This window comes from Vigna umbellata, chromosome 1 (genome assembly GCF_029865625.1).
Source record: "Vigna umbellata cultivar VRB3 chromosome 1, Vumbellata_1.0, whole genome shotgun sequence".
NCBI classification, from domain to species: Eukaryota; Viridiplantae; Streptophyta; class Magnoliopsida; order Fabales; family Fabaceae; genus Vigna; species Vigna umbellata.
Window position 1 is genome coordinate 93,506,762 of NC_142165.1, and position 23,167 is coordinate 93,529,928.

The window sequence follows — 23,167 nt, forward strand, 5'->3', positions numbered from 1 at the left end:
TTACATTCACAATGATAAAAAGTATTATTTTATTTTTTAAGAGTTTATTTTCGTAAGAAATTAGTTTGACTTAGTTTATTTTTTTAAAAGAGAAAAGAAAGGTAAAATATAAGTTTAAGCAAACATTAATTTATACTTATCCTGATATCCAGACGATCAAACACGAAACTGGTTGATTTCCATATTGTCCCAAGAAGTGGATCATCTCACTGAAGAAAATGTTCGCCATGAGAGTGTTAACCAAGTGCAGCTCTCATGCCAAAAGTTACAAACCCTATCTCACTCTCAATTTCATCGCACATCAGCACCACGGTCAGTACCAGACCCGTCGAAATCTTATTCTTGACATTTCCCCTTCCGAATTCGTCAAGCTTCACAGACTCACCGGCCCAGATTCTGGTATATTATCTTTTTCTTACCCCATTCACCTTTACAATGTTTTTTTTTTCATTTATTCCAGTCTCATTTCTTTTATTTTTACAGGAATTGTCCAAATTAGCTTGGATAGGCCTGAAGTAAGAAATGCTATTGGGAAAGAGATGCTGCAAGGCCTGAGTCAGGCTTTTGAGTTGATTAATCAGAAATCTTACGCTAATGTTGCTATAATCAGCAGTTCAGTTCCTGGGGTATTTTGTGCCGGGGCCGATTTAAAGGTTAATTGTTAAATTCCCTATTGTTCAATCTTCAAAGGAAGAAGGCTTGGGTGTTTATAATTTATGTGATTCTTTTTCCTTCTGTGGTGACTGTGATCATAAACTAAATTTTTTCAAAGCATAATTATTGGACATAGTTTGATCCATTTTGGAACGGGTTCTTGCTGTTAGTTAAGGTAGTATGGATTTAATTTACATATTATGTTATTGGAGAAAAGTCATCCTTTCCTTTAAAGGTTCTGTGTTTATTGGGCTGCAGGAACGCAGGACCATGAGTCAATCAGAGGCTAAGACTTTTGTGAATTCTATTCGCTCCACATTTTCATTTCTAGAGGTTAGTTGAAATCATTCATAATTTTGTTTTTGTAATTACTGGATCACATTATTGTATTTGGGTTTATTGGGCTGCATTCTAATATTTGTGTTTTGTACTTATCCACATAAAATACCAAACATGTATTGGTGTTTAATTCTATATTTCTATTCTGTTTCACATTCTTTTCTGGTATTGTTTTATCATTTAGGGGATTTGGGGAGAGGTTATTATGTAGCTCAAGAGCTGACCCAACTTTATTTTTCTTTCATTTATAGTCCGTCTTTGGGTGGTACTAAGAAATATTGGTGATGAAAAATCTCCAATTGGATTCTATCGCGTTCTTTTCCTCTGTCTGTACTTCATGTGTGTCATAGCATCTCTGTTTTCCCATTTCAATTATACTACTCCTTGAAATCAGGATAATTTTTTTTCTCTTTATTCAGGTGGTTTGTGTTCCAACTATTGCTGTTATTGAAGGAGTAGCTCTTGGTGGTGGACTTGAGTTGGCTCTTGCATGTGATATTCGAATATGTGGTAGTTTAATATGCTGTATTTATTTTTTATATTGAATTCTATTTGTTTGGTTGCTTCTGAATGTGACGCCAGTATCAGACATTTTCTTCACTTGTTTTTTCTTTCATGGTATAGGAGAAAATGCTCTCATGGGTTTGCCAGAGACAGGACTTGCAATAATCCCTGCGTATGTTTGTTTCATACTATTTTTCTTCAGCCTTTTTCATAGTGTGTCTTTGACGCCATTTATTTCTGTCATGTATCTCTTCAGTTCTGATATCTAATAAAGTAAAAGATTAAATCTCAAGATAGATTGTGGAGTATATTTGAAATATGTAGACAAATATGAATGTATTGGTGAATTTGAATTGTTTTTAATTTTTTGATGAATGCGTGTAGTAAGGTCAGCTTGATGATATTCTTGTCATTATTGATACAGGGCAGGTGGATCTCAGCGGTTACCTAGATTGGTTGGAAAAGCAATTGCAAAGGATATTATATTTACTGGTCGAAAGGTTGATGGCAAAGAGGCACTGTCCTTGGGTATGTTGATTAGTCACTCAGCTCCTTTTTATCTAATTAGTAAAGACATCAAAACAGAGATTTTGAGGAGGAAAATCTGGAGAATACACCGTATATGCTCATTGTTTCGGCCAACTTATATTTCACTTGAAAAGAATATTCAAGACATTACGAAGCAAAAGTCTATGTCCATTGAACTTCTATTGTTTTGGTGTTCATAGCAAACACTTAGCCATTTCCTGTTGAACTCCAGTAAAGCAAAGAGAAAGGTTACTGTTGTGCGACTTTCTATAAAATAACGAATACAAAAAATTTCACCTGAAAAATTGGTAACTTCTTAATGCTTCTTTTCACAAATAAAGCATAAACATTTGTTTTTTATTCCTCCACAAACAGCACGATGGTTGCCTAAAATTTTATCTGTACAGGTCTTGTTAATTACTGTGTTCCTGCTGGTGAAGCTTATTCAAAGGCACTTACAGTTGCTCGGGATATCAATCAAAAGGTATCTCCCTCAGAAATATATCACTCTGAAACTGGTATTATGGTATATCTGTGGTTTGTGACATTTAGAAATGCGTGGATCAGGCCTTTTATGCCGTTGAATGTCCATGTATAAATAAATGGTCGTGACTGATATTTCTAAATGTTGGTTTTCCATTTTGTTCTTTTGAAAAAGTTGATTTATTAAGAAAAGGATAAATAGCTCATGTTACAAGTACATTACTAAAAGCTTTACTTCTTGTGCAAAAACCCCACAAATGATTTAGCGGGTGCAATTGATCCCTGTGCTCCAACTGATTTTAACAGGGTCCAGTAGCTATAAGGATGGCTAAAAAAGCTATTAATGAGGGGGTTGAGACTGATCTAACATCAGCTTTGGTCTTGGAAGAAGATTACTATGATTATGTGTTGAGTACTAAAGATCGATTAGAAGGATTGGCTGCATTTGCTGAGAAGCGGAAACCAAGGTATACCGGTGAGTGATTGGGGTGTTCTTTTGCTGATTGTGTCTAGTGAGCAACATCTGTCATTTAGATTAGTCATCTAGAGCCTGTAGTCAACTTCCTAGATGATGAAATTCCGCTGCAATTTCACTGGGAACAATCTCCTCCCATTTGTGTACAGTCATTTAGTATCTAAACTCACGTAACTTAAAGACATTGGCTTTGAGCTTTTGTTCTTTATTTATACTATTGCCACAAAGACTCAACATTTTCTTCTGGAGGTTTTCTGGCAATAAATTAATCTGTTTGGGAACTTGGAGTATAAACTTGTGGTGATTCAGAGTAAAAAGTAAAGACCATTGTATAATTAAGCAACCCTCAAGAACATGTATTTGTTTTCTCTCGTAAGACTTTGGTTAACGTTGAAATTGAAGGAGACGAAGGAGGAAGATAACGAAATGGAATAGAGTTACCGTCTCATTGTTAATTTCCTTTTGCTCTTAACTATATTTTTAATCGTAGTAAAATGAGTTTTGACTTTTATTTCTATATAAAGAAATTGTTTTTCATATTTGTATAATTTGAAGCAATTTTTTTTAGTCCTTATAAAATGTATGAATTTTCATTTTAATTTCTTTTCAAAATTTGAAATCTCTAATTTTAATTTCTAATATCCATTTTAACGTTGATAATAACATCATGTATATTTACCCCGATCTTACAAGTATTTTTTTAATTGCGTTATCTGTAGGCATAATATTATAATATTAATAGGTACTAATTGGATGATTACTTAACATTTCGCTAAATAAATACATAGTTAACCATGATCATATGATATTAGAGATAAAAATAACAATTTTCAAATTTAACCGGATTACAAAAATAAAGAATATTTAATGATATAATTAATATTAGAAAAATTCGTTGATCTCAACCCCCAAAGCCGGGACAATAGAAAGAGGAATAATACGAAATATATTTCTGTCATGGTACATTTTATTTTAAATATTCTAAACAGTGAAATTTAAAATTACATATTTTAATCGCATTCTATTCTCTCCATCGATGTAAACTTAAGAAGAAGAGGAAAGCAGTTAAGAAATAGATAAAATAGAGGGAGATGTGTTAATATTTAGAAGAGAAGGGTCAATCTATATTACGAGAAAGATACTTTTTAATAATAATAAAAGAAAGGTTTAATACCTCTTTTGGTCCCTCGAAAGGGGGCAAAAGTTCAATTCGGTCCTACCTTTTTTTAGAAGTTCAATGTGGTCCCAACTTTTGTAAAAAGTGTGCAATCAAGTCCTTTTTGGAAACGGCATTGAGTTTTTAACGGAGCAGCTGACAGGGTGGACTGAAGTTAGCTACGTGGCTGTGTGTGGGTAATACGTGGCTGTGAGAGGGTGATACGTGGCTGTGAGAGGGTAAATGTGATAATATTACTGAGGTTAAGAAATCAGATTTAGGGTTTGAGTTGCAGAGAAATTGGTAATTTGAGATACGAATGGCTTCTTCTGAAGGGTGTTCGTCGTGTTCGAGAAGTTGGGGCAAAGGATCTTCTGGGTGGTCCCATGGTTGTGGTGTGAGAGGAGGTGGGATAATCCCTACTTGTTACTGTGGTGATGTTACTGTAACCAAAGTGGCGAGAACTACGAAGAATGCTGGGAGAAATTTCTGGGGTTGTCCACGTTACAAGGTAGGTTGTATACCCTTTTGAGTTAAAGTTTTTTTGAATTGATGCATTTGTTGATAGATTCCCTAACTTGGTGAATAACAGGGTGGATCTTCAATTGACAGCTCGTGTAACTTTTTCAAGTGGTGTGTTGAAGAGAAAGTTGATGAAAAAGATTGCACAATGGTGAGGAGGATAAGTCAGCTGGAAAATTCAGTGAAGGACTTGCAGAAAATGATGAAGATCTTAGTTGTAGCTTTGTGTGTGTGTATTGTGGTGTGCCTTGTTCAGGTTCTGTTTAGGTTGATTTAGTTAGATTGTAACATCCTATGTTTTGAAAGGTCTAAGATCAATTAAGCAATTCAATGTATTACGTATTGACTATTTTAATGAGTTAATTTCAGTGATTAATGTTGAAATCAGTCCCCCTGATGTTTTAACAATGTTGAAATCAGTCCCCTGATGTTTTAAAAATGTTGAAATGAGTCCCCCATTTGCTTTAAAAATGTTCACAAAGGTCACCCCAATAATGCATATGATGCTGAATAATGGCACATAAAACAAATACATAAAACAAAAACATAAAACCAGTTTCATTCATTACGACACATAAAAGAAATACATAAAATCAGTTCAGTAAGTAAGTTAAGTATCTATTACACCACCATGTAACAAACAGTACATATTACACCACCATGTAACAAACAATACATATTACACCACCATGTAATTTAACTATGTAATAACCCAATTTCATCTAACTATCTTTTCTTCTGACTTTGCATTTTGTTGGCCGGGATGATTGGGGACTTGATGACTGTGATGGTTCAGGGGTTGGGGAACTTGGAGGTGGCTGTGATGGTTGTGTTGTTTCTGCTGGCTGGGGCTTTAAAGGGCAGTCATTCTTGTTGTGCCCCATCTGACGACAAATACCACATTTTTTCCTATGGCCACCAACACGCATTTGAGTGTGATCTTTAGTTAGCTCCCATGCTTCCAACCTCCTTTTTTTCTTTGGCCTCCCAGGCATCTTCCTGATCAGTGGTGGTAGTACATCATTGAAATTTGTGGTTTCCCATAGTAGGTGGCTATTGAGTGGAAAAATTATGGACGCATACACCTCTTCATAGGTGGATCTTGTGAACACATTGGGGACAAAAGTCTGTGGATCAACGTTGGAGAAGTTCATTGCTGCAATTGCATGACAGCATGGAATGGCACTAATCATCCACTTTCTGCAGCTACACTCCTTTGTGTCCAGGTCCAGTGTGAACTTGTTCCCAACTGATGAAGTATGCCTAACCTCAAAAATCTTTCGTGCAAACCAGCTGAAACAAATGAAGCACATCAACAATGTAGATAAATAACTTGTATATAAAATAAATTGAGTTATATTACCTTGGCACCCAAAATCTTGACAGATTACATTCCTTCTCAAGTCTCTTCTTTATCTTTGGGCATATTGTGAAGTCCATAGATGCCACCTTGGTTCTATTGGTGGCCCACCTTTTCATGAGATAAACTCTGATATCCTCCATCATGGTTATAATAGGTTTTCCTCTTGAATGAATAAGAACACTCTTGAAAGCTTCACTGATGTTGTTATCTAGTGTATCAGTCATTGCTTGACCTGTGAAGCGAGATCTTGACCAAAACTTGTTGCACACTCAAATGGGTTACAATGCATCAGGGATAGTAAATTGTATGTAATGACTAATGGGTTACCTCGGGGGAATGCCTATGAGGTATTTATATGCTTCAATATTGACTTCTTTAATTTTCAACATCTCTCTCTCCCAAGCCTGTGGATATGTGCTTGTGGCAGCTGTCCACATCAGATTTTTTAAAATTTGACCACCAAACCTTTTCCTAAAGTTTGCATACAGGTGCCTCATACAGAATATTTGTTCTGCCCCAGGAAGAAGCTCTTGGATAGTTGGGACCAACCCCTGCACAAATAATTTTAGTCATAAAACAACATCCTTTAACAAAGCATTAACTAAAATTGAATATAAGGTGTATATTTACCTTCTGCTGGTCTGACATCCACGTGCACCCCCTACATACTTGACTACCCCCGAGGTCTTCAATTAATAATTGCAAAAACCATGTCCAGCTGTCTTTGTTCTCCACTTCTACTATTGCATAGGCAAGGGGTAGCATTTGATCGTTTGGGTCCCTACCAATAGCAGTGAGAAGCTCTCCCTTGTAATAACCTTTCAAAAAGCATCCGTCTAAACATATAATGGGCCTACAACTTTTGAAGCTGTCTTTACAAGCTTTCAGACAAACATACATTCTTTGGAAGATTGGGTCACCATTATGAGAGTCAACTTTAATCTGCACTGTTGAACCTGGGTTACACCTCAACAACTCATGTCCATAGTCGTATATCCTTTTATACTGTTCTTTGAAATCTCCTTCAAGCTGTCTTGTGGCAATTAACTTTGCCCTTCGTGCCTTGGATATTGACACATTTGTATTCCATTTTCTTAATGCTTTAGTACGAATATCATTCACCTTTAAATTAGGATTGTCAACTAAAGACCTATCTATTTCTTCACTCAACCACTGAGCATTCATTAGTTTGATGTTAAGTTGCCTACTACAACCGTGAGTATCAATTATCTTCCTTAATTGCCAAATTTTGCGTGATGGCAAGTACCCACAGTAAGCTACCCATGGGCACTTCCCTTGGCCACCCATGCAGCGCACCCTCACCCTACGCTTATCATTCTTCACAAATTTTAGATCCCTCCAAGCATGAACAACATACCTTCTAATAGCATCCTTAAACTCTTCCTTCCCACTGAAAATGGTGCCCACTTCCCACTTGTAATCTGCCATGGACTTCTGTTTTGCATATTTTGAGAAACCACCCATACATACTCTATCCTCGTTGTCATCCTCCTCACTTGAACTGTTTTCAGGAGTTACAAGCATATCAGACTCCCAATCATCATCTGACAAACCCCTGCATTGTTGTTGGGTTTCTTGATCATTGTCTGCATCCACATATTCATCACCACTCAGATCATCCATTCCTGGTTCATCATCACTGTCCACGTACACTTCCAATTCTTCTTCAGTATGAAGCTCCCCTCCATCCTCAATGTCCGCTTCCAATTCTTGTTCAATATGAACCTCCCCTCCATCCTCAATGTCCACTTCCACTTCTTGTTCAGTAGGAACCTCCCCTCCCTCCTGAATGTCCACTTCCAATTCTTCTTCACTTTCAACCTCCCTTCCATCCTCAATGTGCACTTCCACTAATCCATCATTTTCAAGCTCAACTCTGTCCTCATTCTCAACCTCCACTGCAACCTCAACATCTTCTGCGTCCTCCTTGTCATCCTCCCAGACATTTTCATTCTCAGCATCCTCCTTGTCACCCTCAACATGTGCTTCTCCTCCAACGTCACTACCCTCACCCCTGTCTGCTGGACCTTCACATAGGTACAAAATCTCATAGTCATCATTTTCTACAATAGCTGGTTCGTCCACCCCATGCACAACATACAGGTTCACTTTCCCCAAATAATTAGCCACCTTCATCATGTTCATAGCTCCTTTATCATCATCAAGCTTATGTAAAACATGTTGGATATTGTAATATAATTCTTTTACTTCCATGTAACCCAGATCTTTAAGTGAACCTGATACTCCAAAATAACACCATTTATCGGGATCTACGTCCCAATAAACTATGTCCCCGCCCATATACTTAAAGGGGACTTCTTTGATCAAGGTCCCACCGTGATGGACCACAACCTGAAACATGTCTTCACCCATCCCTACCCCAACCCTGCAAATGCAAACGGGGACCACTAATTTAAGTTAAACTAATATCTATGGGACCACTATCAACCATCAAAACAAGACAACTTTTCACCCCTACTTAAACCCCCTATAAAGCGACAACAGTGATAACATATACAACAACTACATGTCATAAAATTATCAAACATAAACCCTAACTTGATTTGCGGTTTCCAATTTGAGCTTCAGATTTCCGGTATCCAATTCGCGCTTCAGATTTCAACACACTTCCTCCACGATGATAAATCCCAAATTACCAATTTCTCTGCAACTCAAACCCTAACTTCTGATTTCTTAACCTCAGTAATATTATCACATTTACCCTCTGTCGCAACCGGAATCGCGACGGGACGACGATCCAAAAAGAAATCGGTTTTGGAAAAGAGATTTGGAGTCGCCACCATAGTTTATTATGGGAAACTACGGAAAAACCATAAAACGATAAAGCACGGTCCACGAAAACCAGATTCTGGGTTCGGGAGTCGATTACGCGTGGGGAAGGTGTTAGCACCCCACAACGCCTGCCCTAAGGCAGTACCTTTAACTAAATGCACGAATATGATGTGATTTTCAAAATGTTTAACTATCCCCTAAAATAAAATTCTAAAATAAACAAAACATATTTTTTTAGTTTTTTGGGCCCGACAAGGATTGACCTTGCTCCTACGTATTCTCATTCAAAATGAGAAATCAGGGTTACGTAGTTCTTTTAGAAAACTGGTTGAAAATTTTGTTTGAAAATTGTTTAGAAAATTTTGTTTGGAAACTGATTATGGATAAATTTGGATTTTTGGGAAAGTGAACCTGACAAAGACTAGCCTTGCTCCTACGTATCTCCATTTTTGATGGAGAATCAAGGATCACGTAGTTCTGGTAGCAAGACTATTTGTTGTTTAAAATTGTTGATGTTTTCGGGTTTTTTTTTTGAAGATTTTATACCTTTTTTTGTATTTTGTTTGAGAAAGAGAAAAGGTTGTTAGCACAAGGACGATGCGTGCGATCACACATGTGCATAAACCTTTAAAACATATTTTTTTGTTAATTTTACTTAAGGAAAAGAAAAGGTTTTTAGCACAAGGACGATGCGTGCGATCACACATGTGCCTAAACCTTTAAAACATATTTTTTGCAATTTTATTTAAAAGAGGAGAAGGTTTTTAGCACAAGGACGATGCGTGCGATCACACATGTGCCTAAACCTTCAAAACATATTTTTTTTGTTAATTTTACTTAAGGAAAAGAAAAGGTTTTTAGCACAAGGACGATGCGTGCGATCACACATGTGCCTAAACCTTTAAAACATATTTTGATAAATTCCTTTGTTTAAATTGTAAACATTGCATTATTAAATATATATTTTAGGATAAGTAAATATGTAAAATAAGTAGATAGAACAAAATAAAATAATAAATAAAATAAAAGAAATAAATAAAACAAATAGAATAAAATAAGAAAACAAACAAATAAATATAACGAGCGTTGGGGGAATATGCACGGATGTTGGGAATTAAGTGAAATAACGAGCGTTCGTTGCGGGGATTAACGAACGCTCGTCGAGAATGAGGAGGACGAACGAGCGTTAACGGACGCTCGTCGAGAATGAGGAGAAAGATTGAGCGTTCGCTTGGTGGAAATTAACGGACGCTCGTTGAGAGTGGGTGACGAGCGTTCGTTATGGACGCACGTTCATTTGGGAAAGGGGTGAATGACGAGCGCTCGTTCGGGACGAGCGCTCGCTGCGGACGAGGCTGAATGGCGAGCGCCCATTGCTGACGAGCGTTCGGTTTGGAGTCGAATGACGAGCGCTCGTTGGGACGAGCGTTCGTTGTTTGCGTTGAATGACGAGCGTTCGGTTTGGCGAGCGTTCGGTCGGGAAGCTGCGGCTGGATGACGAACGCTGGTTACGGAAGAGCGTTCGTTGGGAATATGGGCGGATGACGAACGCTCGTTATGGACAAGCGTTCGTTGGGAAGATGGGCGGATGACGAACGCTCGTTATGGACGAGCGTTCGTTGGGAATATGGGCGGATGACGAACGCTCGTTATGGACGAGCGTTCGTTGGGGCAATGGGTGGATGACGAACGCTCGTTACGGACGAGCGTTCGTTGGGAAGATGGGCGGATGACGAACGCTCGTTATGGACGAGCGTTCGTTGGGGAGATGGGCGTTCGTTAGGCAATTAGATGCCGAACGTTCGAAAAAGGCCAAAAACGTGCGTTTATCCTGGGCTTGGCCCATGCGGGTGATTTCTAACCTAGAATTCCCTTAGGGGTTCTCTCACTCTACACTCAAATGCTGCCTCCCTCCATCGAGACCCAGGTCTCTTTCTCTCTGACCAGGAAAACCTAGGGCTGGGAGGCACGCCGCCGCCACCTCCGAACCAAACCCGCCACCGCGACGAAGATGGGCACCGCGTCACTGCCCCCTCTGGACCAGCCACCGCGTCACGCCGCGCCTCGATCCGACCACCCAGGGAGGGGTTCCTCTCCGGCGTCTCCGCGTCGCGCCTGCCTAACTGGCCGCCGCTTACCACCGCGACCCAGCCACCACGCCACCACCTCTCGTTCCAACCCTTCCTCTCTCGTCTTGGTTGAACGCCGCAAGAGACCCCACAGGTTGCCGCGACGAGCTTCTCCCCTTTACGCACGAGGAAGATGATTTTCTCCTTCCCCTCTCCCGGCCATGATGTGTTATACGAAACCGCTTTTGATCCTCTTTCCGGTTTGGGTTATGGCCTTGGGTTTGTTGCTCTGGATTGAGATTTTGGATGGCCTCTTTTGACAGAAAGAGTGGAAGCAGACGGTGGTTAGAGGGTAGCTGACAGTAACCGTGAGTGTCATGACATGGCAGTGAATTTGGACGGTGAAGTGGGTATCTGATAAATGGATGATGATGAAAGTTGGGGGAATGGTGGGTTCCTGGTCACGGGTGTTGGAGATGAAAACGAAAAGGAAAATGGATGAAGATGATGGCCGTGGTCATGAGGTGTTTGGAGATAAAAATGAATAAGAAAGGGATGAAGATTGATGATGGTCATTGGCCGTGAGGTAGAGGTGAATGAATGGATGGAGAGGTTGGTGAGTGGCGGACGATATTGGAGGTTTCAGATTGAAGACAACATGTGATTACACATTGGATGATGATGGAGAAACGCGGACATTCACACAACAATGCATTATCAATGGAACAACATCCAGTATGAAGCATAATACATCCAAGACTTATGACTATACGAGTAAGCAAGTCTACTTACCTCTTAGAGCTCCACTGGTTGTCGTTAGCTCAGCTCATCCGATGCCTCCTCCTCCTTCGTTTAAGCTAACCTTTGCCTTTGCAGGTGCCAAAAATGGTGGACCTCAGAAGCAGTGTCTTAAGCCTCCGCTCTCCCAATCCCCTCCCTTTTCTTTGTGTGTTTTTTCTGTTTTTCTGAAACCCCCCGTAGCTCCTCCCAAAATCCCCCCTTTCTCAATGCTTCTCTGTGCTTTTTGTGCCACTCCGCAAATCCGTCTGCCCGAATCGTGTATGTGCCAAATCTGTAGGCTCCAAAACGTCTCTGCCACCACCCGCGGACTCTGCAGAAACGGTTTTCTGCTCCCCTTCCTTCCAACACGCGCACCCCGTACCCTGTCTCCTAACCCCAAACATTCCTTTCTCTTCTTTTTTTTTTTTTTTACTAAAAAACAAAAATGCCTTTTTCTTCTTGTTGTTTTTTTTTTTAGTTATATTAATTATATTAAAATAAAATAAAATATAAAGAGGTAAAACAAAACAAAAAGGAAATAATAAATAAAAGGGAGAACAAAAATAAAATAAGATGATTTATATAAATAAAGATAGAATAAATACAAAATAATAATAGATAACAAAAAATAAATAAATAGTAAAAAGGGATAAAAACGAAAATAAAAATAAAAATAAAAACGAAATTGATAAAGAAATAAAACTAAATAAATAATAAACATAGGAGAACACATTAATAGTAAAGTCAAAAATCAATCCGGACGAAATTCGGTATTGACACCCTCTCACAGCCACGTATCACCCTCTCACAGCCACGTATTACCCACACACAGCCACGTAGCTAACTTCAGTCCACCCTGTCAGCTGCTCCGTTAAAAACTCAACGTCGTTTCCAAAAAGGACTTGATTGCACACTTTTTACAAAAGTTGGGACCACATTGAACTTCTAAAAAAAGGTAGGACCGAATTGAACTTTTGCCCCCTTTCGAGGGACCGAAAGAGGTATTAAATAAAAGAAACTAAAAAGAAAAGAAATGGTGCGATTATGAAGCAGGAGGTGTGAATATCATGGATTTTGCATTACAGATTTACGTGCTAAAACTACGCACGTTGCAGAGGCTCAATAAGGCCCACGAATTCAATCATATATAGTAATCTGAGTTCTGAATGTTTAAGAGTGAGTGAGAAGAAGAGAATAACGTAGCAGCAGTAGAAACTAAAAAGAAATTAGAATGGCGAACAGTTTTCTTCCTCTTGAAGCTAACCCCGACGTCATGAACAAGGCATTCTCTCTCCTCCTATTTCCTTGTCATTGAGCGAAATGTTTCAATCATGCCTTCAATTATGACGGTTTATTCATGGAACAGTTACGCATATAACAAATTTTGTTACATTTTGGATTTACAATTTTTTATTCTATTTGGCAGCGTGAAATTTAAGTGTTTTTTTTTTGGATGAATTACAGGTCCTTCGGGGTCTTGGCCTTCCAATGGAGGAGGCAGAGTGCTGTGATGTTTTTGGCTTGGATGAAGAGCTTCTGGAAATGGTCCCGAAGCCAGTTCTTGCCGTGCTTTTTCTTTATCCCATTACCGCAAAGGTTAGTTTCAACTCACGAAACATGTGAGTTTTTCTTTTACCAATTTTTATTTCTGCTGTCAAGTCATTTTCATATCTTTTGCTTCTGATTTTGTGAGTGTTTTATTTCCTCTTATAAGTCTGAAGAAGAAAGGTTGCAACAGGAAAATGAAAAAAAGGTGAGTGCCTGAGTGGGTATGTCTATTTATGGAGTATTTTCATCTGTCTGTGACTATTCTTTTTCCCTTATTCAAAGCATTCCGCATTTAGTTTGGACTGTAAGGTATTATAAATTATAGATCGTCTTACAAGCTTAATTGGTTATTTTATTAAATATCGTCCAATAAATCTGAATTTTAGGTAGCATATGTCTTATAATTGATTTTTTAACTGCGTGTCTTTCTATGAAGCACCTGCATTTAGTAGGATTTTTGTGTTGTTGTTTTGCTGTAGGATTATAGCAGTAAAGTGTACTTTATGAAGCAAACCGTGGGTAATGCTTGTGGTTTGATAGGTCTGCTTCATGCACTTGGGAACATAACTTCCGAAGTCAAGCTTGGTAGGCTTTTAACAATCACAGCCTTTGTTTAAGTTTATAGTATGAGCCATTATATTTTATTCAGTTTGTGTTGCTCTTGTTGGTATCAGTTGAAGGGTCATTTTTTGACGAGTTCTTTAAATCTACTGCCAGCATGGATCCATTGCAGGTTGTTTATTTCTTCTTACCCGAAACTTTTCTCTTTATTTCTCATATTTCATAAATGCAAACAAATGACACTAATAGCCAGTTAAATATAATGCTAATTTGGCATTTTCAAACTTGCGTATTTTGCAGCGGGCTGCCTTTCTGGTGAATGACAGGGACATGGAAGTTGCTCATTCAGTAGCAGCCACTGATGGCGATACAGTGGTATTTTATTTATTAAATTTAAAGCAATCATAATTGGGGGGGGGGGGGGGGGGGGCGGTGGTAACTCATGAAGAGATTTAGTTTGGTCCCGCATCCTCTAAATTTCTTTGTAATTTTCTTCTCTTATTCTTAATGACTTTCTTGTGGGCAAATGCTGGTGCAACAGTAAGGTAACCTTATGATGTAGAGGTTATGGGTTCAAAATTTGGAATCTATCCTTTAACTTTGCTCCCCAAACCCCATTATGGGGAAGTGTAATGTAGTGGGCCATATATAAGTCAAAGGGAAGCATTTTTATTGAATATGTGAAGAAATGCTTAAATCATCTTTCCATGCAATTTTTGTGTGTGGATAGAACAAAAGGAATGGAAACTATATCCTGAACAGCAAGACCCATCAATATGAAGTGTTTAATACTAATAGCTCTTGTGTTGGATGATTTTGCAATTTTTACTGAGGTTTTAGGAGATATAACTATCAGAATGCTGTCATACCATGAGGCAAAACATGGATAGTATTGTAAATATAGATAACAACCCTCTCTGCCTTGCAATAACATAATTGTTTTTTTCTAACTGTTTACTTTCTTGTCTTACAACGTTTTTTCTTCTAATGCAGGCATCAGATAATGAGGACCCTCATTTCATCTGCTTTGCCTGTGTAGAAGGTAATTTCTTTATATAGATAACTGAGTAATATTTTGTGTCTGTGTTGTCTTCATAAAAAGAGCAAAACAATATACCAAGATGTGATTGTATCAACAACACCACTATAGTGTAACAAAACTGCAAAGAGCAAAGGAGTCATTACCTAGAAAGGAGGATGAGAAAGACGTAGGGGTGGGTATCAGGAGAGGCTCAGGGCCCAAGATAACTAGTTCCAAGTTGAAGGATTACTATTGGCTGGGGGAATAATATATCAGGCCGTTAGGGAGAGAGAAGAGGGTGGACGTGTTGGAATCTTCTCTCTCTGCAATTTCTGTTTTCCTTTCTGTTCTTCTGCTACATTGTTCTTCTACTGTAATTTTTTGTCTGTGTTGTGTTCATAAAAAGAGCAAAACAATATACCAAGATGTGATCGTATCGACAACACCACTATAGTAGGCAAACTAAATGTCGAAATCATAAACCAGCTATATTTAAAGGCTATAACTAAACTATCCATGATCCTATTCATGTCTAGTTGACTTTGTTCTCCTTTAGTAGTTGCAAAAAATTCATTTGATTAATTTCTCGGCAATTGTATGATATGCAGGTCAACTGTATGAGCTTGATGGAAGAAAGTCAGGACCAATATCTCATGGTGTATCATCACCAAGTACTTTATTGAGGGTAAATTTCTTTCGATGTTAGGACTATACTTTTATTGATGCTTAAAAACAAGTATTTAGCGAAAGGAACTGATTTAGTTTGCAAATTCTAGTAATTCTGTTGTTACTTTGAATTTTAAATGATGGATGAAGAAACAAGCAAATTATAGGTAAGTGGCTCTGGCATTTGGAGCACCCACCTCTTATGAGAAAATTTACAGATAGCTAGTGATTTAAATTTGAGTTTGTAAAGTTAGTGAACAAAGAGGCTTCAGAAAGAAATCGTATTTGCTATTTTGGGAATACCTATTTTACACGAAATAGGCTAAAGCTACGCAAATTATACATAGGAGATTGTTTTTAAAGTTGCAAACATCAATCAGGATACAATTCAGAAATTACCATAAACATACAACATTTACAGCTACTGGCATTTAGTGCCACCTCCTATGATGACCAAGATCCTCTGCAACATTGCCCCTCAACCTGGTGAATAGATGTTAATCATTCCTAGCTTACCAAATACGAATTCAAACCTAAATGTTGACAGGCTTTGGTAAGTCCCCATAAAAACAATTTCACATCTGATATGATTGCTTCAATTTTGACATGCTTGTTTGATCACGCTAGCAAGCTTGCAAACCATGCTTGTGCTAATTCACTGTTACTACATAGCTCCATAGACCTTTTCTACAGAATTTTAGGTCTTGTAGAGCCTCTCAATCCAAATCAATGTCATAAACATTTTATGATTGCCACAAACGTAGCATCCATACTTCTCCCTACCACAATGGAGATTGCATTTTGGTTATCCTTGTAACAAGGTTTCCCCATGCCTTTGTGCTTGTTCTATAGCCTATTCCCAGTTGTTTACTAACTTCAGTTGATCTAGGTCTAGCCCAATTAGAATTTGCAAACACTTCAATAATTCCTTTGACTAGAGTTCCCATGGGATATTTCAATATATAGTTGCTGCCTCTAGATGCCTTTCAGTTGGAAAATGCACAAACTCACTGTATGCAGTAGATAATATTGGGCTTTGTAAGTGTCTAATATATCAAGTTCCCTACAACTTTCAGCTCTATTCCCAGTCTACTAGGCATTCAACCTTTGGACTTTCCCACTAATTTCTCTCTACTCTCTAAATGAGTAATGGCTAGCCACTTTTTGTAGTCCCTTTTTGGACAAGTCAAGGACATATTTCTTGAGTATAGCAAGCAGCTGATATAGGAGTACAAGGATCCAGTGGTTCATTAGAATGTAAGACAGCCTCTCCATAATATTTATCTGGAACATTAAGGAATGGGATACCTCTAAAAGGTGTCCGTTCTTGCTTTCTGTAACCACGTTTTGTTGAAGGGTGTAGATGCAAGAGCTTTGGTGAAGAAGAATTCTCTAGCTCCACATTTCAAAAATGTCTTTTGACAATGGCCACATTGTAGTAGTGCCCACCATCGATTTTCATGCCCTATTTTTTTCTATATGACTTGTTTCGAGTACTAACCGATAACTAGTTAGTACACAACTTGGAGAAGTTGTATCTGGTCTAGCAGGGAAGATTAGATATAACCCATTTTCTTCTCTCTTGTAACATCCACAAAATGGAAGGAACAAAAGGTAGAAGGAACTGTGATGAATTTATAGGTTGGTTGGTAGGGGAGAAAAATGCAAGAGGAAAAATGTGTGCAAAAGGACAAATACTCTAAATAAAAAAAGTGATGTATTGTGATATAAATAAGGGTATTAGTTTCGTTTACATTTCAAGCTCCCATTCTTTCCTTTTCTGCCAAAGTGGGAAAGAACCGCTTTTTAATGTGTAGACCATATAAAATTTGTAACATCACTAAACAAAAAATACTCCTAAATTTCTTTCCTTGTATCATTTCTTCCATTTTTATGTTAAAACAATTAGATGCATGGGGAAAAGTTTTTTTTCCTAGTAACCTTTGATTTTGTGTATGACCCTATTTCGGTCTTGCTAGAAATTGAACATATGCTCTTTTTCCATAAATTTGGAAAGCCAGATTGTTTTGTTTGTGTGATGTCATTTAATTTTGTAGAATAAACTAATCAACTCTTGGTGACTATAGCGTACACATTCACATCAATCCTAGTTTATTGACAACAAGAGTGGTATAAAAATAGGAACCGGTTAGGGAAGAAAGACAAGTATAATGCAAAACAAGCATCTGATGATAACCTAAGTAACATAATGAGGAGAAAGATTGAATTAAGCGAAACCCTTTTTAAAAAGCAAATGGGAGGTCAATCTTATAAGGCAGATAGGTGAATGAGTTTGGCTCTAGAGGAGATTACTTGAACTCACCATTAGTGACTGATGGTAAAAAGGCTAGAAGCTTGCCAAATGATTAGGGGTGTGCAAAATAGATGAAGTGATAAACAAACTGAACTGTTATAGAATTGAATTAAATTGTAAAGGCAATTTGCCCAAATTAAACCAAACCTCGTGATGGCAAAGGCGAACTGAATTGAACCATTTAACAATTCAAACAAATGGAATTGCTTTGAATTGACTGATCTGTTTGAACTATCCGCAGTGGACATCTTATTTTGAAGCATGTATTTCACTCTTTTTCAATTTTATAAGTTATAGTTTAATTCAATTGAAGCAGCTCAGTTTAAGGGCATTCTGGTTTTTAAAGACTATATTAGAAAACTGAATTCAATTATTTTTAAAGAATAGTTAAGGTTTCTTAACACAGTTTGGCACTAGTTCTGTTTTTCTTAACAACTCTAATGATGATAATACCATAGAACGTGTAGAGAAGGTGGATCATCTAAAAGTGGGACATCTTTGGTTGGAGAAAGTTAACAAAGATAGGAGGAAGTGTGATATGAGTCTCCTTATACTAGCTTGAAAAGAGTTTTAAGAATTTGACTTGTTTATCTTTTAGGATTTAATAATGAAGATGAAACTCGAGGATGCTCTTCGTTGTATATGAATTTAATCCAATAGGATTATATAAGTGTGAAAGTTTGCATCGAAGGAAAGAACATGAACATAGAACAAGATAAGTACAAACTATGGAGATGGAATGAAGAAGCCAATTCGGCATTGAAAAGAATGGAAAAGGAAAACTTATAGACTGATGGGGTTGTCACAGCACCTAGAGAAGATACAAGATAAATGATGATGATGTTGTTACTTGATCCAAGGATGCAAGATAAGACTCAAATAAGAAGATAACTTTCTCTCTTTTAAAGAACTCTAAAAGCTCTCAATTGATTCATTATTCAGAAATTGTTTACAAAGATAAGTGATGGCTATTTATAGCTTCTTTTTTTTTATTACAAAATTCTAAGCTAAATGTAACTCAAATGTACCTTGAAATCAAATGCAAATTCTAAATCTAATATCCTAATGTGTTGGTCAAAATTTAACGAAGCAACGGAGGGAAAATTTAATTTTCAAAATTCGAAAGGTGAGGTCCATGTTTGAATCACACTTGCCAATCCTAGTCTTTTCCTTGAATTATCTTTCCCTCTTGGCCAAGAATTTGGTGGGCTACAATTGGGGTTGGTTGACTTCAAATTGTTCCTTGTTTCTTTGTCTTCCAATGCTCAAAGCCCCTAGCCTTATTGGGCTCAATAGACACATATACAAAAGTTAATATTTACACCTATTTTACAAATAAAAGAAAACACAATGAGAGTAAATTTTATTCTATAAACATGATGTTCTTGGGCTCTAGCGATAATCTTCGAGGTAAGTCAACAATCTCTGGAGATTGGGCAGTTGGCTGATTCAGTGAAAAGGGGCCAAGCTTTAAAAGAGACTAGAAGCGAGATCCACCAACAAAACTATCTGATGCTTTAGTCTGTAAGAGAGTATGGATCGTATAAGTGTATAAAGTATTTAATGCTGAGTAAAATTGTCCTTTTTCATGTTGTAGAGTACATACATGTATAGGATTCAATAGACCTATCAGTTATGTTAATGATTTATATATGATAATAAGATGATGAAATAATAACAATATAACAGAAAGATAATAATAACTAATTATATTAACCGAACTTGGCTCGGGCCGAGGCAATCCAAACTTTATGTTTGAAAGTAAGCCTCTTTATTTAAAAACGGCTTTGGGCCTTGACTGATTTGGGCTGAGTATGTACTCAAGCATTTTATTTATTTAAAACTGATTAAGATCTTTCTCATTAATGCACTCCTCAAAGTGTTAAGGTAGTTGAGATAGACTCAATCAGATGACGTGGAAGCTAATAAAGGAACACACTCAGACCAGATAACTGCAAACTGATAAAGGGTTGAGGAGTAACATTTATAACCCATTCAAGCCCAAATATAGCCAAGGAACAACTCACGTGAGAGTGATATAAGAGTTTATCAAGCCTAGGATCAAGGTTATATATCAAATATGTTAAACAAATAACTAAAAGGGGACTGGGTGGAGTGACCAGTAGGAAAGTAAAATAGAAGTATTTTTGTCTATAACAGAATAAAGCATCTTGTTGATAAGATACAAGTAGTAAGAACAGCACATCATCTACAAAACGGTCAGCAACTCCAGGTTAGTGTTGTATCATTCGTTCTCTTAAAAATGTAAGTTCCTTCACTAATTCCTTGCGTTGATACCATGTCAAGAGAAGAGAGAAACAAGATAATGATGTAATCCACGTGTTTGAAATACACAGCCAAGATTATTGTGTGCCTAGAGTATTAAAATAAGGATGTAAACAATTAGTTAGTCGTAATCATCTTTTTTACATTCTCTTTATTAGTGTGTATGTCGGCTATATACACAACTACTACTGGATGTCGATCAACCGGCTGCCTATGGGATATAGTTAAGTAACCACAATAATTTGGATATTTGTTTAGTAGAAAATCTGGTGTTTCATGCCATGGCAAAACACAGAGCTCCAGTATCATTTCATTATAGAAAAGTTCCTGTACTTGTGACAAGGCCATTTTCAAATATATTATAGAAAGACTTTGGTTCAGACTTTGGTATTCGAAAACTTTAGAAACAACTATGTGTGACAAGGTACATAGCGAGGCAGAATAATCAAGGGGGAACGATAAGAATGTCCTTTTTTCTTCCTAGCAATGCCAATAGCTGCCAGCCTGCTGCCATATTTCTCAAAGCGGTGGGATACATTTTATCTGTACCATTGTCATGTATTAATTGAGAAAGAATTGTCTTATAGAGGAGATTTTGTGCAGTTAAAGTCCAGACTAGCAGCTTGTGAATGTTATTTCTGGCACCTATTTATACTGTGGCAAACACTATGAATATAGGATTTGGGTGTTTTTACTATAATGAGTACATTTGGGAGGGCTGAAACCCATTTTCAACCCTTGGAGATCCTAGTTATTTGATCATTTCTGAAGCTACTGGGTTTACTATCTTTCATCTTGCATGCTTTTTTCTCTACTACACTATTTTTAGTTAGTAATATGTATATAAATTTACGACAGGATGTAGCTAAAGTGATCCAGAGCATGATCCAGAAAAATCCAGATTCCCTCAATTTCAATGTCATTGCAATATCAAAGAAATCCGGAGATCATTAAGGTAGTTAATTTGGGTGAAGCAGCTTTTGATGTCATCTGCTTTATAATCTTCAGTCATCTGCAGTTTTATTCACTTTAACTTTATTTACGTTTTTTTATTTTCATTTGGAGGCCTATCAAGTTGAGCATCTTTCGTTTCAAATAGATGATGCAGTGCTAGTAAATTTGATCTTAAACAAACTTTGACCTTGAAGCTCTGTTTTTACTGGCGATTAGATTTTTCAGTTTTTTTTTTTTTTAAAATAAGGGACAAAAATGTTGAGACCAAATTTTAGATTGTTTCATCCGCACCTCTAATTATTTTACCCTGCACTTTCAATTCTTTTTTTTTTAAATCTCAAAATAGTAAAACAAAAAATCATACACCTCATTTTTTGTACTTAATATTGAAATTCGATAAAAAAAAACTTTATCAAATTTTGAAATTTTTGAAATTCGGTGAAAGAGTTTTCAAGGTTTTATCGGATTTTGAAATAAAAGAATTTTATTCTTTTTTATTGGATCTTGAAATATGTTAAAATTTTCCGTTAGAATTTTAAAATCTAATGAAGATAAATTGGATGAAGAAAAATATAACTTTTAAAGTTATTTTAAAAAATTGAAAGTGTAAAATGAAATGGATGGAGATGCTGGTGAAACTGTCCAAATTTTAAAATAAGATGCTTCACACATTGTTGTTCCAGCCCTACAAAAGAATCGGTGGATCAACCTGCATCATTTAAGAGGCTTTTTCTTTTAGTACATCTATATAATCATGTTCTGCACTTCGTTCGTTGCATGCAAATATATTAAACAAGTTTTTCGAGTACACATTTGAGAGTCATTCTAGAAAAAATAAAAATTATAACTAGATCCTGAATAAGTGATGACGAAAATGATTCTTTGAAGTTTTAATATGTTTTTTGGAAATGTTTTCTAAAATATATTAAAAATTTCTTGGACTACACAATTCTGAACAAATATATTTCAAAATTCCAGGTAGCGCAACTCTTGAAATTCCATACTAACAAATTAATAGTGAGTTTGGAAATATGGTGTGAATGTGTCAAATTAAGTGTAGTTACTCAAGAAAACGAAGAAGATATATTTGTTAGTTTAATTTGTTTTGAATTCATTAATAATGGGTAGCCAAACTCTGTATAAATTATTTAGATTTAATAAATTTTTCTATCTGTCAACTACCGATAAATTTATTTTTTTTCAATTGAGTCTTTGTTAAATTTTTCTGTTACATAATGTGATTGTTAACATGTCACTTTGTTAACAGTTATTTTATTATTTTAAAATGTTATAAATTATAATTTATGAGCTTATAATTTTAAAATTCTAAAATTTATAAGGTTGAAGTTTTATAATTTAATAATTTATAATTATATAAATTGTTAAATTAAAAAAATATAAAATTAAAAAAAATATGAAATTACAAACTATAAAATTATAAAATAATAAAAATTTTAAATAATAAAATTATAAAATTATAGAATTATAAAGCTACAAAGCTATAAAATCATAAAATTATACAACAATAGAATTATAAAATTATAGAACTATAGAATTAACAAATTATAACATTATAAAATTATAGAAATATAAAATTATGAAATTAAAAATTTATAAAATTATATAATTATAAAATTATAAAGTTCCGAAATTATAAAATTATACAATTATAAAATTATAAATTACAAAAAATTATAAAATTATAAATTTATAAATTATGAAGTTATAATATTTTAAAATTATATAATCATAAATTATAAAATAATTAATTATAAAATTATAAAAAGTAAAAAATAAAATAAAATAATATGTAAGAACTATTCAGAAAAGACAAAATAACAATGAAGTAACCTAGTTATCAGGAACATCACTTAATTAATAAAAAAGATTTAAAGAAAAAAACTTAATTAAAAAACATAAATTGATTAAGTATATTTACAAAAAGTTATTAAGAAATTTTTTAATTTATGATAAATTTAAATTCGGTTATTTATGATATTGTAAATATTACTTCAAATCTCTCATCACCTGAATTATTCTTAAAAAAAACATTATTTCACTGTTGTTTCTCAAACATTTCATTAAAATAGTATAAATACTGTTAAGAAACCATCACTAAATCAATAAAAT

The 23,167-nt window shown here is 35.9% G+C and overlaps 3 protein-coding genes across 4 annotated transcripts; all 3 read left to right on the forward strand.

The window, feature by feature from the left end:
* The first annotated feature begins 135 nt into the window (after positions 1 to 135).
* On the forward strand, positions 136 to 3,264 carry LOC124847522 (ATP-dependent caseinolytic (Clp) protease/crotonase family protein). Its single transcript, XM_088104816.1, has 8 exons — positions 136 to 399; positions 484 to 653; positions 913 to 987; positions 1,413 to 1,503; positions 1,618 to 1,669; positions 1,922 to 2,025; positions 2,433 to 2,509; positions 2,815 to 3,264. The coding sequence occupies exons 1-8, from the start codon at positions 219 to 221 to the stop codon at positions 2,989 to 2,991; spliced, it is 927 nt and encodes a 308-aa protein (XP_087960942.1). The 5' UTR covers positions 136 to 218; the 3' UTR covers positions 2,992 to 3,264.
* A 1,194-nt stretch (positions 3,265 to 4,458) lies between these two features.
* Positions 4,459 to 4,938, forward strand: LOC124823875 (uncharacterized). Its single transcript, XM_047296181.2, has 2 exons — positions 4,459 to 4,650; positions 4,732 to 4,938. The coding sequence occupies exons 1-2, from the start codon at positions 4,459 to 4,461 to the stop codon at positions 4,936 to 4,938; spliced, it is 399 nt and encodes a 132-aa protein (XP_047152137.2).
* A 7,850-nt stretch (positions 4,939 to 12,788) lies between these two features.
* On the forward strand, positions 12,789 to 21,349 carry LOC124847351 (ubiquitin carboxyl-terminal hydrolase 3-like). 2 transcript variants are annotated; one of them, XM_047324830.2, is made up of 9 exons: positions 12,789 to 12,969; positions 13,152 to 13,283; positions 13,402 to 13,440; positions 13,715 to 13,820; positions 13,910 to 13,968; positions 14,097 to 14,171; positions 14,790 to 14,838; positions 15,426 to 15,502; positions 20,942 to 21,349. In XM_047324830.2, the coding sequence occupies exons 1-9, from the start codon at positions 12,919 to 12,921 to the stop codon at positions 21,035 to 21,037; spliced, it is 684 nt and encodes a 227-aa protein (XP_047180786.2). In that variant the 5' UTR covers positions 12,789 to 12,918; the 3' UTR covers positions 21,038 to 21,349. The 2 variants fall into 2 exon arrangements, with proteins under 2 accessions (XP_047180786.2, XP_087971095.1); XM_088114969.1 differs by having other exon boundaries at positions 12,913 to 13,052.
* Positions 21,350 to 23,167: the final 1,818 nt, after the last annotated feature.